Here is a 20709-nt window from a genome sequence, read left to right on the forward strand (position 1 = left end):
ATGATACAAATTACAGACCTCTACATGCTTTGTAAGTAGGAAAACCTGCAAAATCGGCAGTGTATCAAATACTTGTTCTCCCCACTGTATGTAGACACTGGTATTGTCCTGGAGATAATGAGGTAGGTAGAGAGAGAGGTAGAGAGAGAGGTAGAGAGAGGTAGAGAGCTTACGTTTGCTGTTCAATCTCTGAACACTATGGAGGTGTATACTACTGTAGATGTGGGCTGTAGGTTTGTATGTAAACCATTTATTGTTACCACCTGTATTGAGCATGGAGTCATTACAGTATGAATCTCCACACAGGATGCTTCTTAAATGACATCCTATTCCATATTTAGTGCACTACTTTTGACCAAATGTAGGGCAGTGAGTATTCAACTCTTACATTATGATGTGCGGAGTCTGCTGGTTTTCATTCCAACCTGATAATGAATTGCATCCACCCAGGTCTAAATGAGTTCCTGACTAGAGCGAAACAATGAGAAAGTGCAGTGGAACTTCGAGGTCCAGAGTTTAGTTTTAGTGATGTATGGAATAGGCTGCCATTTGGGATGCAGAGAGCTGCGAGCCATCAGTCACCTCTTCAGCCACATAGGCAGCAGTGTTGGCTCTAGCTAGCCTTTATCTGGGCTCGTCAGGAGCTCCACGCTGAACACAGGTCAGTTATTACTGCTAGCTGCAGCTCCCTGATAAGATCAAAGGAGAAGCCGGGCTGAGTTGGGAGATGTGTGCCACCGCTCTCCCTTTGGCCCGAGCACAGTTTGTCACGTATTCATCTGCCGTAATGTCACAACTTCCTCAGCGCGTTAGAAGTCCTTCCCCATTTTCAGTAGTGCAACGAGGACAATCAACAACAACAAAAAAATGTGTGGGGGGGGGGATTCTCCCATCTACCATGTTTCTTCCCAGTCAACAGTGATTTTCACTGTTCTTTTTGTTGTTGCCTGACTTTCTTCCTACTGTATCTATCCTTCCTATTTTAAAATGTTTCTTCAAAGACTGATTCTTTAGTGTCACAGGCTTGAAACAGTGCAATATTTCATGATAGAAAAAGGAAGGGACAGTCACTTAGGCACATCAGTGCAATATCCTATGACAAGGCAGAGAATGGAGATTAGCATGTGTTAGAATGGAGAATAGGAGCAGGTTAGAGAGTTACTGGCTTCTCTCCAGCTAGCTGTAACCATGAATAATGGCATAGATCAAATTAGAGTGTACAGCTCTTGTCTGAATACTCTTTTAAACCACAGGCGTGGATGAAATAAAATAGAAGACTGCATCACCTGTTTCCAGCTGTAGAGTGAGTCAGCATGGACACAGGCTGTTAACTTCCCGTTGTAGGTTTTATAACCTGTCTTGGATGTAAGTAGTGTTCCTGGCTTGTTGTGAACCTCCTAATTATAGTTCCACAATGTGTTCTTCGAAGGTTAATTCAAAGTCAATCCAACATCCTTATTGTTTTAAACAGCCAACAAGCCATCTGTTGTCTTTATGCCAGAATTTGTAGCCTGCAAATCACATGAATTTCATCCTAGACAAGAAAACAGCAGGCTGTGAGGCTTGTTTTTCATTTATTTTTTATAGCCAACTCTCCCATGGTGAACTGGGAACTTTCTGTATGGAAGACTGCGGAAACGTCTGTTCAATATACATTGTATGTAATCTGGATCTGGATCAGAATGGACCTGAATCAATCTACTGTATGTACAACACAGTGCATACACATAGCCAAGTATGCTAGACCAGTGACATCACATTGAAGCCATGGCACCCTTTTTCCTATATAGTGCACTACTTTTGACCAGGACCATTTAGGATGCAGACATAGTAATCAGTCCCCTTTAATGTTGTTGTCTGACATCTTCCCTCTCTCTCCTCCAGAGTGAAGTCGAAGGATGGCGTGGCATTCCTGGGGGCGAGGGCCAGTGACCCAGTCCTGTGGACAGTGAGCCAGGATGTGAGGAGCGAGGGACACAGGGTCATCACCCTTCACTGTCACCGCAAGGAGAACACCTTCGGTCAGAGGTCAGTGGCACCTGGTTCTTGTTGATTACGATTCAACACACTGTAATAGCAGATTTGATGGATTATGGGTAGGGCCAGGAGTTTTCCTGGTCAGGCCATGTGGTCTGGGAAAATGGGCCCTAATGATGTATTATGGGCTAAAGCAACTGTCATGGTGTGCTGCTTACTCAGCAGACTCAGTTCAACGATGTTCATGACTAACAATAATGTTGTTAGAACCCCGAACAACCCCCTCCCAAAGAGACAACTCATTAATAATAACAATAATGTTGTTAGAACCCCGAACAACCCCCTCCCAAAGAGACAACTCATTAATAATAACAATAATGTTGTTAGAACCCCGAACAACCCCCCCCCAAAGAGACAACTCATTAATAATAACAATAATGTTGTTAGAACCCCGAACAACCCCCTCCCAAAGAGACAACTCATTAATAATAACAATAATGTTGTTAGAACCCCGAACAACCCCCTCCCAAAGAGGCAACTCATTAATAATAACAATTTCACAACTGAGCAACTGAAATTCTGAGCTAAACTTTAGTGCACTTGTCTCCCATTGTACTCTGTTTCAATTTATACAGTGGGGAAGGTTGTCTAACTAATTTGTTTTGCTTTTGGGAGGGTTGTGTGATTTTGGCTTTTCCCCATTTGACAGGTTGTACTATATAATGTCTTCCATACAGCCAAATATCCTGATCTGGTTGCATGCACCTCCTCTATTAAGGTGCTTTGGTACTTCCTTTATGCACTACACTTTTCTGCGTGCATACTCAGTATCCTGTTTATAAACATACTCAGTATCCTGTTTATAAACATACTCAGTATCCTGTTTATAAACATACTCAGTATCCTGTTTATAAACATACTCAGTATCCTGTTTATAAACATACTAAGTATCCTATTTATAAACATACTCAGTATCCTGTTTATAAACATACTCAGTGTCCTGTTTATAAACATACTCAGTATCCTGTTTATAAACATACTCAGTATCCTGTTTATAAACATACTCAGTATCCTGTTTATAAACATACTCAGTATCCTGTTTATAAACATACTCAGTATCCTGTTTATAAACATACTCAGTATCCTGTTTATAAACAAAGTTTACTACAGTTATTGCTATTTGTGTTGGTAATCATTATGTTTGAGGGGGGAGGTTGTGCAATTTATTTTACAGTGCAGAGGGGAGGGTCATGTGGAAATATTTTTTACGTTGAAGAGGGGGGTGCATTTTTTTATGACACCTAGAGTATGACCAAATTTCGAACTGTCCCTTATGTGTCTCATATTACCAGCCCTCTCCCCTGCAGTGGTGTGGGATTACTGGTCAGCTTAGTGCTGTGATGATTGACAGCCACATTCACTGCTCCTTAGCATACTCTCTGTCCCTATGGTCTACCCCCTGGTGGCATTTACATAACTTACATTCATCTCATGAATACGTATTAGTATGAGTCAGTATGAGTCAGTCCCCAGTTAGTGGCTAAAAACAACGGCAACACTTTCCAATGTTAATTGGAGTTTATTTGTGATTTTTTTCTATCAAACATTAATTATAGAAATCTGTGTGAGAAACTTCCTCAGCAATGACGTGTCAGTTTAGAGATAAGGAAGTAGTGAGCAGGCTGGCATTTATTGGGATGACTCATGTACTGGAGGCACCTCTGCAGAGTGGTCACTAGCTGGTACAGCCACAAAGTCATGAAATCTGATGTTAAACCCAACCCTTAAAGGCACAATATGCATAAATCCCTCCACCACTTCCTGGTTGCTAAAATTATAATAGTTTGCCTAATTTCAGTTTATGTATAAATAAAACCACTGTGAAATATATTTTCAATAACCAAAAATATTGTATTTTCAGCTGTTTGAAGCTGGTGTGCAAAACCGAAAGTAGAAGACACAAAAACATTTAAACAGGAAGCATAGAAATAGCACATAGAACAGATCCACCGCTTCTTAGACTTCCTTTCAATGAAAATGACAGATCTATAACTCATATTTCTATGTGATTTAGATCGGTCACCCAAAAAGTTACATATTGCAGCTTTAACCCTAACCTTAACCACACAGCAAACCCTAATGACTAACCCTAGCCTTAAATAAATATATTTTCATGAATTTCTACGATATAGCCAATTTTGACTTTTCAGCTGGTAAACATCAACCTGAAAGTAGCGAGGGAGTTGGAGAAGCGTTACGGACGGAGATGTCAAGAATTCATGGTGGTGAGGCTTTCTTGTGCTCGAGGAGAGGAAACATTAACAGACCAATTTTGACTCCTTGCTTGTGGACCTCTTTACAAATTCTATTCAAGTACTGTACTGTTATTAGATAGCTTTTTCCCTCTCTTCCTTGAAATTCAGGTCATACAGGGAGATGTCTAAAGAAGATATATATTTGTTGTGTTTACTGTGTTTTCATAGTTACATTTCGTGTCGAGCAACATAAGTGATTCAGTTTGGGCGCTGCCAATTACTCTTAAGTTACAGTCGAATGGGTAAAGAAATGTTTAGACCTGAAGCATATCTCTCTTCGACTTTGTAAAGCTATTAGGTTTTCCAAAGTTCACCAAGAGGATATTATTGTTTATTACAGCCTACCTGAAACCAAACACACAGCAATGTGTATACACACTACACAGTAAAGTAGTAATACGTGTGCGTGTGTCACATGACCCTGCCTCTCAGAGTATATAAAGACACAGAAAGGTCACATTGTGTCCATAAGCCTCTAACATAATCAGCGGTGACATTTATCACAGCGCACTACGCTTTATTACGGACGACAGGTTCAGTCCACATCACTGCGTTCTGTATCAGAAAGTATGTTGGCCCTCTTTGAAGTCTCATAGATCGATGCATTGCTTTCTTTTTGTTTATAAAGCTCTTTTAGGGACAGTTCAAAATTTACTGGGGCGGGGTGACTGGTCCAAAAGAGGGGAGGGTTGTCTATCTTATTTTCAGTGGTTGAAATTCCCTATTTTGCAGGTTTTACTATATAATTTCTTCCATATAGCCAAATTTCCTCATCTTCTTGCATGCGCCTCCCCTATCAAAGTGTTTTGGGATACAGTCAACTTTATCCTGCCCTCTATCCGTAATGACAATAGTGATAGGTGGATCATTTGTCCATATCTGCAATAGGTTAACTAGCAATCATACCACACATTAAATCATTCAAATCTGCAACAACTTTCTATATAAATCCACAAGAACTGTCACGCCCTGACCTTAGAGAGCTTTTAATGTATTGTTATGTCTCTATTTTGGTTTGGTCAGGGTGTGATTTGGGTGGGCGTTCTAGGTTCCTTTTTCTAGTTTTGTTATTTCTAGGTTGGCCTGGTATGGTTCTCAATCAGGGACAGCTGACTATCGTTGTCTCTGATTGGGAACCATACTTAGGTAGCTTTTTCCCACCTATGCTTTGTGGGTAGTTATTTTCTGTTTAGTGTTTTCTGCACCTGACAGGACTGTTTCGGTTTAGTTTATTCTCTTTGTTATTTTGTTATAGTGTTCAGTTTCAATAAAAAGCATAAACACTTACCATGCTGCACTTTGGTCCAATTCCTCTTCTTCAGACGATGACTCCCGTTACAAGAGCATGGAGGAATAGCTGATAGGCAGCAGAGAGGCTAGGTGAGCCATTGCGCATGAAAGAGTCAAGACACGCAGCTGAAAAAGCTCCCTATTGATCTTGTTGAGGCCATAAAAATTGTATTTACTATATAATGGATGCCCCTCTTCAGATTTCTCAAAATAGTAAAAAAAAAAAAATTGTGATTCATTTAATTCATATGAAACTATTATTTTTAATGAACTGAATGATGTGCTTTGCTGTTGTAGTAGTTGGTGTTCGGTTAAATCGCGGTGACTCGAATCATGTACATCGCAATAATAATGTATGAATCACAAACAGTAAAGAGTGTAGCTGTAGCCTTCCTTTAGAATTGTGTCGCTTCAAAACTCATTTTGTATATACAGTGCCTTGCGAAAGTATTCAGCCCACTTGAACTTTGCGAACTTTTGCCACATTTCAGGCTTCAAACATAAAGATATAAAACTGTATTTTTTTGTGAAGAATCAACAACAAGTGGGACACAATCATGAAGTGGAACGACATTTATTGGATATTTCAAACTTTTTTAACAAATCAAAAACTGAAAAATTGGGCGTGCAAAATTATTCAGCCCCCTTAAGTTAAAACTTTGTAGCGCCACCTTTTGCTGCGATTACAGCTGTAAGTCGCTTGGGGTATGTCTCTATCAGTTTTGCACATCGAGAGACTGATTTTTTTCCCCATTCCTCCTTGCAAAACAGCTCGAGCTCAGTGAGGTTGGATGGAGAGCATTTGTGAACAGCAGTTTTCAGTTCTTTCCACAGATTCTCAATTGGATTCAGGTCTGGACTTTGACTTGGCCATTCTAACACCTGGATATGTTTATTTTTGAACCATTCCATTGTAGATTTTGCTTTATGTTTTGGATCATTGTCTTGTTGGAAGACAAATCTCCGTCCCAGTCTCAGGTCTTTTGCAGACTCCATCAGGTTTTCTTCCAGAATGGTCCTGTATTTGGCTCCATCCATCTTCCCATCAATTTTAACCATCTTCCCTGTCCCTGCTGAAGAAAAGCAGGCCCAAACCATGATGCTGCCACCACCATGTTTGACAGTGGGGATGGTGTTCACGGTGATGAGCTGTGTTGCTTTTACGCCAAACATAACGTTTTGCATTGTTGCCAAAAAGTTCAATTTTGGTTTCATCTGACCAGAGCACCTTCTTCCACATGTTTGGTGTGTCTCCCAGGTGGCTTGTGGCAAACTTTAAACAACACTTTTTATGGATATCTTTAAGAAATGGCTTTCTTCTTGCCACTCTTCCATAAAGGCCAGATTTGTGCAATATACGGCTGATTGTTGTCCTATGGACAGAGTCTCCCACCTCAGCTGTAGATCTCTGCAGTTCATCCAGAGTGATCATGGGCCTCTTGGCTGCATCTCTGATCAGTCTTCTCCTTGTATGAGCTGAAAGTTTAGAGGGACGGCCAGGTCTTGGTAGATTTGCAGTGGTCTGATACTCTTTCCATTTCAATATTATCGCTTGCACAGTGCTCCTTGGGATGTTTAAAGCTTGGGAAATCTTTTTGTATCCAAATCCGGCTTTATACTTCTTCACAACAGTATCTCGGACCTGCCTGGTGTGTTCCTTGTTCTTCATGATGCTCTCTGCGCTTTTAACGGACCTCTGAGACTATCACAGTGCAGGTGCATTTATACAGAGACTTGATTACATGCAGGTGGATTGTATTTATCATCATTAGTCATTTAGGTCAACATTGGATCATTCAGATCAATTGTTTACAGACAGATTACTTCACTTATAATTCACTGTATCACAATTCCAGTGGGTCAGAAGTTTACATACACTAAACTTCTGATAGGCTAATTGACATAATTTGAGACAATTGGAGGTGTACCTGTGGATGTATTTCAAGGCCTACCTTCAAACTCGATTCCTCTTTACTTTACATCATTGGAAAATCAAAAGAAATCAGCCAAGACCTCAGAAAAATAATTGTAGACCTCCACAAGTCTGGTTCATCCCTGGGAGCAAATCAAATCAAATCAAATGTATTTATATAGCCCTTCGTACATCAGCTGATATCTCAAAGTGCTGTACAGAAACCCAGCCTAAAACCCCAAACAGCAAGCAATGCAGGTGTATAACAATTTCCAAATGCCTGAAGGTACCACGTTCATCTGTACACAAAATAGTACGCAAGTATAAACACCATGGGATCATGCAGTCGTCATACCGCTGAGGAAGGAGACGCGTTCTGTCTCCTAGAGGTGAACGTACTATGGTGCAAAAAGTGCAAATCAATCCCAGAACAACAGCAAAGGACCTTGTGAAGATGCTGGAGGAAACGGGTACAAAAGTATCATATCCACAGTAAAACGAGTCCTATATCGACATAACCTGAAAGGCCACTCAGCAAGGAAGAAGCCACTGCTACCAAATACTAATTGCGTGTATGTAATATTCTGACCCACTGGGATGTGCTGAAAGAAATAAAACTTTTACTGGGACTTAATGTCAGGAATTGTGAAAACGTTTGTTTAAATGTGTTTGGCTAAGGTGTATTTAAACTTCCGACTTCAACTGTATGTACAGTCCCAGTCAAACTATTTTTTTTACGTTGTAGAATAATAGTGAAGACGTCAAAGCTATGAAATAACACATATGGAATCCTGTAGTAACCAAAAAAGTGTTAAACAGATTTTTCAAAGTAGCCACTCTTAACTTTTCAGGTATTTTCATATCTGCTCAATAGACTTCTGATTATTGAATTCTTCTTTACCTCACGTTAGTCTCATTCCAAACGTTGTAAATTGTTGGTTATCTGCACGAACCCAGTCTTCACTATGAGTCATCCATACATCAATTGTCTTAAATCATTTATTTATTAACTAACTAAACAATCACAGAAGTGCACACACAAACAAACAAAGTAAATATGGTTACAAGAAATGATAGGGGAATGTGCCCGGCATGGCGGCTTGGTGTACAAAAGGGAATTGGGGGACGACTGAGATAAGACAACACACAGTTGATAATTATAACAATTGAAATGCTAATCCTTGAACGCTCACTCATTCGGGAACAATTGCAATCAATATATATATTTACGCTCAGTGTGTCGTCGGGGTCTCTGTTGAAATGTTTGTTTCTGTTGGAGAGTTTGTCCGCCCTCTCTGTCGTGGTTAGAATAGATAGTTCAGAGTGACATTCATTCATGTCGTTATGGATAGATGTTTTGGCGGTTGTCTGTCTTCGCGTTCAATGATACCGAATTCCTAGCTGCAGACTAGTAATTAATATCAAAGACTTGTTCTTATTCTGTCGGTATCGATAGTCTAAGAGTTGAACCACGTGCGATGGTTAAAAGATTCAGCAGTCTGGTCTGCAACCTTTGTCCTCTCATAATTGAGAGCAACATGGTCTGTTGAGAAATTCAAGGTGGGGTTATATTCGGAATTGCAGAAAAGGGCCTGTCCCAGGATGCCCGACCATAACTGGGCTCATGGGCGGTCCTCTGATTTAGTTAAACTCCAAAGGGAATTGGAGTTTTCTTCATTAAACAGTCCAAAATCACATTACACAATTTCACAAACAGCATCATCCTCACTCATTCATCTTATACAACAATTAGATCTAAGCCTCATATCTGAGGCTACGCAGACGACACCATTCTATATACTTTCGGCCCGTCTTTGGACACTGTGCTATCTAACCTCCAAACAAGCTTCAATGCCATACAACACTCCTTCCGTGGCCTCCAACTGCTCTTAAACGCTAGTAAAACCAAATGCATGCTTTTCAACCGGTCGCTGCCTGCACCTGCATGCCCGACTAGCATCACCACCCTGGATGGTTCCGACCTAGAATATGTGGACGTCTATAAGTACCTAGGTGTCTGGCTAGACTGCAAACTCTCCTTCCAGACTCATATCAAACATCTCCAATCGAAAATCAAATCAAGAGTCGGCTTTCTATTCCGCAACAAAGCCTCCTTCACTCAAGCCGCCAAGCTTACCCTAGTAAAACTGACTATCCTACCGATCCTCGACTTCGGCGATGTCATCTACAAAATGGCTTCCAACACTCTACTCAGCAAACTGGATGCAGTCTATCACAGTGCCATCCGTTTTGTCACTAAAGCACCTTATACCACCCACCACTGCGACTTGTATGCTCTAGTCGGCTGGCCCTCGCTACATATTCGTCGCCAGACCCACTGGCTCCAGGTCATCTACAAGTCTATGCTAGGTAAAGCTCCGCCTTATCTCAGCTCACTGGTCACGATGGCAACACCCATCCGTAGCACGCGCTCCAGCAGGTGTATCTCACTGATCATCCCTAAAGCCAACACCTCATTTGGCCGCCTTTCGTTCCAGTACTCTGCTGCCTGTGACTGGAACGAATTGCAAAAATCGCTGAAGTTGGAGACTTTTATCTCCCTCACCAACTTCAAACATCAGCTATCTGAGCAGCTAACCGATCGCTGCAGCTGTACATAGTCTATTGGTAAATAGCCCACCCTTTTCACCTACCTCATCCCCATACTGTTTTTATTTATTTACTTTTCTGCTCTTCTGCACACCAATATCTCTACCTGTACATGACCATCTGATCTTTTATCACTCCAGTGTTAATCTGCAAAATTGTAATTATTTGCCTACCTCCTCATGCCTTTTGCACACATTGTATATAGACCCCCCCTTTGTTTTCTACTGTGTTATTGACTTGTTAATTGTTTACTCCATGTGTAACTCTTTGTTGTATGCTCACACTGCTATGCTTTATCTTGGCCAGGTCGCAGTTGCAAATGAGAACTTGTTCTCAACTAGCCTACCTGGTTAAATAAAGGTTAAATAAAAAAATAAAAAAATAATATATAAACAGCGTTATGGTAATGTGGCCGTATTGTCTCCCATGAGTTTCACAAAATTGTACCAAACGGACCAGTTTGTAGCTGGGTTCTTCACCGATCTTTTATACCTTCTCCAGAACATAAATGTGGTTTGGTTTTCCAGTTCTGTGAGGTGGAAGAAATTCCTTTGTTCTCTATGAAAATTCACTCTGTCTCTATACTGTGGCCATGAGGAGATAAACTCCTCCAGGAATTTACGACCTCTCTCTGACCACAGCAGCCTGGGTGTAGGAGACAGGGAGAGGGGGATGGGGCTTGCTGTACGCAAAGAGGGCAACGTCATGACACCAGCCACCCCAGTCATAGACTGTTCTCTCTACTACCACATGGCAAGCGGTACCGGAGTGCCAAGTCTAGGACAAAAAGGCTTCTCAACAGTTTTTACCCCCAAGCCACAAGAGTCCTGAACAGGTAATCAAATGGCTACCACGACTATTTGCATTGTGTGCCCCCCAACCCCTCTTTTCACGCTGCTGCTACTCTCTGTTTATCATATATGCATAGTCACTTTAACTATACATTCACATACATACTACCTCAATTGGAAATTGAGGATCTTTTCTTTGGTGGTTCTTTGGGGGTTCTAATCTCCCCGGTGTACATGCACCAAACATCCATAGGCTGGAGCCATCTGGAAGCTCTGTGCATGTACATACATAAAGAAAACTAAATAGGGAACTCAACAGTGTGTTAGGCTGAGAAACATTATTTAGATGGCTGTTTAATTGTTGTTGAAAGCTTGAAATGGACACAATGCCAATGGACCTTGTTTCTAACAACCCCCCCAGTTCAACCAGGTCCCTAGACATCAATCAGCATGACAACTTCAAAGGATGCAATATAGATATAAAATAACATACCCTCTAACACGTGACCACAGGAACAGGATGTCCTGGCCGGAGGCCCATATTTGGACATGTATACGTCATCATGGACACAGGGTCATAAATCTAAATTTTGACCCGTGCCGTCTACTTTATTCTCTCTGAGAACAGCAACGACGCCGGGGTTCACGGCCACAGGAAGCCCAAAGACAACTCCAAGATCTTTGGGGGTAGGGGCACAAGGGGTGGCCGGTCGAGCCGAGGAGAGTGCCAGAACCCGAATGGCAAAATCTGAAGGAGCGTGTCGTCAGACCACGGCCACAGAAACCCCAAGATTTTTTTTTAGGGGAGGGGGAGATGGAGCTGGTGGCTGAGCCGCAGGAAGAGCCAGAGACGGTTAAGGAGGCAATGGAGAATTTGGGAGAGAAAGAGATGAGAAAGATGTTGTGCAAGTGTGTTCTGCTCAACATCCGACCAGAGGATCCGGTTAGCAGGCTGGTGCAACCTGTACCGGCTCCACGCATCAGGCCTCCAGTGCGCCTCCCCAGTTTGGTACGTCCTGTGCCAGCTCCCCGCACTCGCCCTGAAGTGCGTGTCACCAGTCCGGTGCCACCTGTACCAGCTCCACGCACAAGGCCTCCAGTGTGCATTCACATTCCAGATCTTCCGGCGACGGTTCCCAGTCCGGAACCTCCAGCGTCGGTCCACGGTCCGGAACCTCCAGCGACGGTCAACGGTCCGGAACCTCCAGCGACGGTCCGGAGTTTCCAGGCAGTGCGTCCAGTCCTGCCGCAGGGCAGGAGCCTTCCTCTGCACCGGTGTCCAGTCCAAGCACGGTGTCCAGTCCAGCTCCATGGCTGGAGCCCTCCTCTGTGCCGGTGTCCAGTCGAGACACGGCGTCCAGTCCCGCTCCTAGGCCAGAGCCTTCCTCAGCGCCGGTGCCCATTCTGGGCACGTCGTTCAGCCCGGCGCCATGGGTGGATCCGGGGTCTGGGGGTGGGGGGGATACGACCTGCACCGGAGCCGCCACCGACACTAGTCACACCCCCTAACCCTCCCATTTGGTTTCAGGTGTTTTGTTGGTTTAGTTCCCAACTAGAGGCAGCTGGTAATCGTTGCCTCTAATTGGGAATCACATTTAAGTAGCTGATTTTCCCACCTGTGTTTGTGGGATATTATTTTGTGTTTTGTGTATGTGCACCACGTAGTCACGTTTTGTTGTTAGTTTATTGATTTATTTGTTTTGTTCTTGCTAAGTTTCACTTTATATTAAATATGTGGAACTCAACATCCGCTGCGCCTTGGTCCGTCTCTACACACATTCGTGACACAGCCTGACTAACCCGTGTCTGTATGTAGCTTCGCTACTTTCATAGCCTCACTACTGTTTCTAGCCTGTCTTTTTACTGTTTTATTTCTTTACCTACCTATTGTTCACCTAATACTTTTTTTTCCACTATTGGTTAGATCCTGTAAGTAAGCATTTCACTGTAAGGTCTACACCTGTTGTATTCAGGGCACGTGACAAATACATTTTGATTTGATTTGAAACCGTCTCAATTGGGTTGAGGTCGGGTGATTGAGTAGGCCAGGTGATCTGATGCAGCACTCTGCAAAAGTCCTGTTATTTGAACGTTTCATTCCATTTGGATCAGTTGTGGATCTACTCTCGACAGATTATATATTTTAGAAAGGCATAGTACAGGACAGTCTGACTGTATTTTTACTTGTGATACTGATGCGCTGTCTGTTGCTGTTCATCATTCTCCCAAGTAGCCACATAGGCCTATGGTCCCAGCAGTCCCAGCTATTCAGGAAAGCTTAACGCCATTCTGCCTCCAATCCGAACGGCTATTCCTCAACCTAGAAACTAGAACTCTTCAATATAGCTTAAATATTTGTCATTTAAATGTTCAAATGTATTACTTTTTTATGTGTGGCATAAATGCAACCAGTCACAATGTTTCAATCTGATTAGGCTACTTCAAAAGTCTCCTGTAGTCTATGTCTGCACGTTCATCCACTCCACTCTAATATAATTCCAGCATATAAACTGCACAACGGCCATTCAATGAATGGAAAGAGAAATCTGTTACAAAACACAAACGTTTAATGACATTTTGAGATTGTCAAGACAAGCCTTCGATATTGAGTAGAGAGGGATGTATTTTCTGTTTGTCGAGATTAATATACTCTATTTGATTGTGGTGTTGAAAACATAAACCATGATGAAGTGCTCGAAGTCGGTAATCAGAATGCAGTTGGCATAGATACTTGTTGGAGGAAAATTGTAGCATATATTTTATATAATAATGAATATGGCATCAAAATGTGGAAAGTCAGTTTTCCCTCTAGTTGATCATTGTCTGCAGCCGACTATGACGCCAGTGTAATGAGACAGGCAGGGAGAGTGAGCTCGTCCGTGGTGGTCGCCGACCCCTCTGATCCCAGTGTAATGAGACAGGCAGGGAGAGTGAGCTCGTCCGTGGTGGTCGCCGACCCCTCTGATCCCAGTGTAATGAGACAGGCAGGGAGAGTGAGCTTGTCCGTGGTGGTCGCCGACCCCTCTGATCCCAGTGTAATGAGACAGGCAGGGAGAGTGAGATCGTCCGTGGTGGTCGCCGACCCCTCTGATCCCAGTGTAATGAGACAGGCAGGGAGAGTGAGCTCGTCCGTGGTGGTCGCCGACCCCTCTGATCCCAGTGTAATGAGACAGGCAGGGAGAGTGAGCTCGTCCGTGGTGGTCGCCGAACCCTCTGATCCCAGTGTAATGAGACAGGCAGGGAGAGTGAGCTCGTCCGTGGTGGTCGCCGACCCCTCTGATCCCAGTGTAATGAGACAGGCAGGGAGAGTGAGCTCGTCCGTGGTGGTCGCCGACCCCTCTGATCCCAGTGTAATGAGACAGGCAGGGAGAGTGAGCTCGTCCGTGGTGGTCGCCGAACCCTCTGATCCCAGTGTAATGAGACAGGCAGGGAGAGTGAGCTCGTCCGTGGTGGTCGCCGACCCCTCTGATCCCAGTGTAATGAGACAGGCAGGGAGAGTGAGCTCGTCCGTGGTGGTCGCCGAACCCTCTGATCCCAGTGTAATGAGACAGGCAGGGAGAGTGAGCTCGTTCGTGGTGGTCGCCCACCCCTCTGATCCCAGTGTAATGAGACAGGCAGGGAGAGTGAGCTCGTTCGTGGTAGTCGCCCACCCCTCACACTTCTGGCCCAAAACCATGCGGAAGTGGTCAAGTCGATATCCACATTTTATAAATACAGGGTTGCTATAGTTATTATTATTTGTGGTGGTAATACTTAATACTAGGGGAGGGTCATGTAGAAATCTTTTCAACGTTGGGAGGGTGATGTGTGCCTGTGTGTATGTGAGAGAGGGAGAGCGGGAGAGATGAGAAAGAATAGGTTTAATGTACATTTCAGGTCCGTGGACAGCGTACTGAAGGTTTACTGCTCTATTATACTGATGGAAGTGTGACTGTATAAAACATCTCTCACTTATGATCAGGACTAGATAGTGTCATGAGAAATCCCCCGCATCCTCAATTTGTCTGTTCAACCTGAGCTGAAGCATAATGGATATATTTATGGATCGATAAACATCGACATATAACAGACACATAATGAAAGAGATCATAAAATTAAACCATGTCAGGAGGCAGATGAAAAGAAGACTAACCAATATATGTGCTGTAAAGATTTCCCCCAGGAACTATCATCATCTCTGTTAGCGGAGATGTGTCACGGAGGCCTCAAAGACTGAGGAGAAAAAAGGACCAGAATATTCCAGTCTACTGTAAATTGCCTTTTTGCTCAGTGTCTCTGTGTGGTCCCCAAAATGCTCCCTCTTGTTTTGTTGCTATATCTACCTGTGTCTCGCTCTACCCCTCTCTCCTTCCTCATAGAAGTTTGTCACACCCCTTTCTTCCTTTCCTCTCTCCATTTTCTGTCTTTCTCTCCTGCTGTATCTCATTCTTCTCTGTGGTGTTTTTTCCTATTACTCTCAAACTGTGTGAAATGAAAGAAGGAAGCTTCTGTGTCTCCACACAATCCTCCACCAATCACAGGCCTCCCTCTTTACACCACACATCCCACCCACACCCTCATCACACAACCAGTCAATCCACAAAGAGCAGCCAAGGAAAATACTGTTATTTCCGGAAAATACACTGAGTACAAAACATTAGGAACATGTTTTTCCATGATATAGACTGGCCAGGTGAATCCAGGTGAAAGCTATGATCCCTTATTGATATCATCTGTTAAATCCACTTCAATCAGTGTAGATGAAGGGGAGGAGACTGGTTAAATAAATATTTTTTTTTAGACATGGATTGGGTATCTGTGTCATTCAGAGGGTGAATGGACAAGATGACTAGAATGGTCCAAACACACGAAGACAGTCGTGAAGAGGGCACGACAAAGCCTATTACCCCTTAGGAAACTAAAAAGATTTGGCATGGGTCCTGAGATCCTCAAAAGGAGCTACAGCTGCAACATCGAGAGCATCTGACTGGTTGCATCACTGCCTGGTACGGCAATTGCTGGGCCTCTGACCGCAAGGCACTACAGAGGGTAGTGTGTACTGCCCAGTACATCACTGGGGCAACACTGCCTGCCATCCAAGACCTCTACACCAGGCGATGTCAGAGTAAGGCCCTAAAAATCGTCAAAGACCCCAGCCTCCCCAGTCATAGACTGTTCTCTCTACTACCACATGGCAAGCGGTACCGGAGTGCCAAGTCTAGGACAAAAAGGCTTCTCAACAGTTTTTACCCCCAAGCCATAAGACTCCTGAACAGGTAATCAAATGGCTACCCGGACTATTTGCATTGTGTGCCTCCCCCAAACCCCTTTTTTTACACTGTTGCTACTCTCTGTTTATCATATATGCATAGTCACGTTAACTATACATTCATGTACATACTACCTCAATTGGGCCGACCAACCAGTGCTCCTGCACATTGGCTAACCGGGCTATCTGCATTGTGTCCCACCCACCACCCGCCAACCCCTCTTTTACGCTACTGCTACTCTCTGTTCATCATATATGCATAGTCACTTTAACCATATCTACATGTACCGCCTGACTAACTGGTGTCTGTATGTAGCCTCGCTACTGTATATAGCTTGTATTTTTACTGTTGTTTTATTTCTTTACCTACCTATTGTTCACCTAATTTACACTATTGGTTAGAGCCTGTAAGTAAGCATTTCACTGTAAGGTCTACCTACACCTATTGTATTCGGTGCACGTGACAAATGAACTTTTATTTGATGATAAAACATTTTAAGTGCCTCTGAACGAGGTATGGTAGTAGGTGCGTACTGGTTTGAGTGTGTCAAGAGCTGCGATGCTGCTGGGTTTTTCCACACTCAACAGTTTCCTATGTGTATAAAGAATGGTCCACCACCCAAAGGACATCCAGCTAACTTGACACAACTGTGGGAAGCATTGGAGTCAACATGGGCCAGCATCCATGTGGAATGCTTTTGACGCCATGTGAAGTCCATGCCCTGACGAATTGAGGCTCTTCTGAGGGCAAAAGAGGATGCAACTCAATGGTAGGAAGGTGTACCGAATGTTTTGTACACTCAGTATAGATAGAGTAAATAGTACAGCTCCCTTCTCGTACTAAACTCCCATATTTTGTGGATTATTTGATTCTCATAACCAATTGATGATTCTCACATGTAAGTGTAAGAATGTCAAAGGGATTATGACAGGATGTGCAAATGATAGTATATCTGAGTGCATTTGTCAGAGATATCCTTATCATTTAAACAGCATTGAATTTCTCTACCTTAAGCCGCTTTCAATGTCGTTTTAGAGAATTTGGCATTAAATCCAACCGGCCTCACAAACGCAGATAATGTGTACCTTAAAATGTCACCTTTAGACATGATTTTGTCTGGTCTAAAGACAGGTTTGACTTCTATCCTACTGTTGTCCTTTTCTCTCTTGGTCTTTCTTTCTGCCTCTCTTTTTTCCTTCCCTTGTCACTTTCGGAATTTCTGTCTCTCTCTCCCGCAGTCGATCCATCTCCAAATGTTTCATTACCTTGTGGGACCAGAGGAAATGTGCCATGTAATCACCTGTGCCTACCCCATTTCTTCTATTTCTCATAGGCCCCTATACTCTCTTAAAGAAACTGAGCACAATCTCACAAATCCTTTATCCCTATGTGTACATTTCTTACATTTTCTGTGAGTTTCCTAAAAGGTCTCTTAAAGAAATAGAGCACATCACTGCAGTCTTTTAAGCCTATTTAAAGTGTTGGGTTTGGATAGACTACCAGACCCTTTTCAGCCATACTTTGTAGTTAGAAGTGGAACTCTTCTACAGGAGAAAACTGTCTTTAGAAAACTGAGAGAGCCCAATCCTCTATAGCATTCTCAGTCAAGTTCTAGTGTGATGGAACATTTTATTGTTTGTGCTTTTCTAAAAAAACACATTTCTGTGTTTTCTTCGTGTGCTTTTCTAATAACCCATTTCTGTGTTCATGCAAGTGACTGATTGAACGAATCTTCACTATCAGTAAAGATAGGTTTGGCAGTACGCCCGGACCCTTGTTTTGAAAAGGATATCTCAGTGTCAAGGTCTCAGCTTCGAGAGAAGAAGCCTCATGAGGTATGGGTCTGTCACATGAATGAAGCAAACGATAATGATGAATTAATTATGAATGATGAATAAGCTAAATCATGCAAATAACTTGTCTGTATGTAAGAACTAACGGGACTGCCTTGATAGAGCTCCTGAATCGACATGTGTACTCGGTGTATTGAGTTAGTTGGAAGCTCTCCAGCATGTTGATACTAAAGAATCATTCATTTAAGATTGAAAGAAAGAAAGGGGGATACCTAGTCAGTTGTACAACTGAATGCGTTCAACTGAAATGTGTCTCCCACATTTAACCCAACCCCTCTGAACCAGAGAGGTGCAGTGGGGCTGCCATAATCAACATCCATGGTGCCCGGAGAACAGTGGGTTAACTGCCTTGCTCAGAGGCAGAATGACAGATTTTTACCTTGTCAGCTCGGGTATTCGATCCAGCATCCTTTCGCTTACTGGCCCAACGCTCTAACCACTAGGCTACCTGTGTAGAATTTCCACGACACTAGCATTAACTACAGCTATTCACTCTGCTTTTACATGCACCGTCACAAAAAAACATTAGCATCAGCACTCCAAATGCTTTTATTTCCACTTGCTTACTCTGACTACCCCCCACCCCCCATGCCATTCCTGTTGGTGTAGTCCATTAAACTGGACTGTCTGGACAGAGTTAATGAGGCAGCTGACCCCTGGGTGACCATGTGGTGACCTGCACTCTTACTTCTGCTTCTCCACCTCATTAATCTGCCAAGGATGCGGACCTTGTGGTGTATTTAATGTTTAAAAAGGCTTCTGAAGTTTGTCATTTCCAGTTTGAAATGTCAATTGACTTTCCCTTACAAAAAATGTGTCGATCCTATGAAAATGTCTATTAATCGTAATCGTAGAAAGCCAGTATGACAGTTTGCAATCAGGCTAGAATGGAAGGTGTCTAAGACAAAAAATGTTCAAAAGGTACTCAAAACCATGAATAGGAATAAGCCAAGGAGGCCAAGATGCAAAAATATACTTAAAAACTTTGTGACTCCCCATCCCGGGTCCGGGACGTAATGCAACGGACATAAATCTTCCTAGAAAATCTTCCTATTCATGAAAATCACAAGTGAAATATATTGGAACACAGCTTAGCCTTTTGTTAATCACCCTGTCATCTCAGATTTTCAAAATATGCTTTACAGCCAAAGCTAGACAAGCATTTGTGTACGTTTATCGATAGACTAGCATAGCATTATGCCTTGCTAGCAGCAGGCAACCTTGTCACGAAAATCAAAAAAGCAATCAAATTAAATCGTTTACCTTTGATGATCTTCGGATGTTTTCACTCACGAGACTCCCAGGTAGATAGCCAAAGTTCATTTTTTTCCATAAGATTATTTTTGTAGGTGAAATAGCTTCTTCACGTTTGGCTGAGAAATCGCCCGGAAATTGCAGTCACGAAAACGGCGAAAAATATTCCAAATGAGCTCCATAATATCGACAGAAACATGGCAAACGTTGTTTATAATCAATCCCCAAGGTGTTTTTCAAATATCTATTCGATAATATATCCGTCGGGACAATTCGTTTTTCAGTAGGGCCGATTGGAGTAATGGCTACCTCTGTATTTTACGCGAGAGTCACCCTGGGAGCCATCAGGTGACCACTTACGCAATGTAGCCGCCTACAGCTATTCTTCAACATAAATGCGTAAAACTACGTCACAATGCTGTAGACACCTTGGGGAATACGTAGAAAGCGTAAGCTGGTTGATAGCACATTCACAGCTCAATAGGGACTGGAACGCAGCGCTTTCAAAATATGGGGCACTTCCGGATTTCTCAGGCTTTCGCCTGCACCATCAGTTCTGTTATACTCACAGACAATAGCTTTACAGTTTTGGAAACGTTAGAGTGTTTTCTATCCAAAGCTGTCAATGATATGCATATTCTAGCATCTTGTCCTGACAAAATAACCCGTTTAAAACGGGAACGTTTCTTTTCCAAAAATTAAAATACTGCCCCTAGAGTCGCAACAGGTTTTAATTTAATTCATGCTCAAAATAATACAAAATGTGAAAGTGCAAGTTAATATAACATTTAACTAAAACAGAGTATACATTTCAGCCTTATGCCTTCATCAGTGCTGTACGAACAAATGAAGAAGACACATACTTAAAACCACTAGCGTCCCACCTCATCAACAGCCAGTGAAACTGCAGGGCGCCAATTTCAAAAACAACAGAAATCCCATAATTAAAATTCCTCAAACATACATGTATTTTACACCATTTTAAAGATACACTTGTTGTAAATCCAGCCACAGTGTCCGATTTCAAAAAGGCTTTACGACAAAAGCACACCAAACAATTATGTTATGTCAGAGCCAAGTCACAGAAAAACACAGCCATTTTTCCAGCCAAAGAGAGGAGTCACAAAAAGCACAAATAGAGATAAAATTAATGAAAATTTTTATGATCTTCATCAGATGACACTCATAGGACTTCATGTTACACAACACATGTATGTTTTGTTCGGTAAAGTTCATATTTATATCCAAAAATCTGAGTTTACATTGGCGCGTTATGTTCAGTAGTTCCAAAACATCTGGTGATTTTGCAGAGAGCCACATCAATTTATAGAAATACTCATAATAAACATTGCTAAAAGATACAAGTGTTACGCATGGAATTTTATATCCACTTCTCCTTAATGGAACCGCTGTGTCAGATTTCAAAAAAACTTTACGGAAAAAGCAAACCATGCAATA

The 20709-nt window shown here is 42.6% G+C and overlaps 2 protein-coding genes across 2 annotated transcripts in view; both read left to right on the forward strand.

Moving 5' to 3' along the window:
• Window positions 1-11647, forward strand: part of LOC116356525 (transmembrane protein 132C-like) — a 43385-nt gene extending 31738 nt beyond the window's left edge. The window contains exons 3-4 of the mRNA XM_031802239.1: window positions 1885-2028; window positions 11524-11647. Of these exons, the coding sequence (XP_031658099.1) occupies window positions 1885-2028; window positions 11524-11647 (268 nt within the window). The remainder of the gene's footprint in view (window positions 1-1884; window positions 2029-11523) is intronic.
• Window positions 11648-13744: 2097 nt separating this feature from the next.
• The window catches only part of LOC109868147 (transmembrane protein 132D-like), an 81260-nt gene continuing 74295 nt past the window's right edge, over window positions 13745-20709 (forward strand). Inside the window, exon 1 of the mRNA XM_031802240.1 lies at window positions 13745-14580. Within this exon, the coding sequence (XP_031658100.1) occupies window positions 13745-14580 (836 nt within the window). The remainder of the gene's footprint in view (window positions 14581-20709) is intronic.

Source organism: Oncorhynchus kisutch, linkage group LG23, assembly GCF_002021735.2.
Source record: "Oncorhynchus kisutch isolate 150728-3 linkage group LG23, Okis_V2, whole genome shotgun sequence".
NCBI classification, from domain to species: domain Eukaryota; kingdom Metazoa; phylum Chordata; class Actinopteri; order Salmoniformes; family Salmonidae; genus Oncorhynchus; species Oncorhynchus kisutch.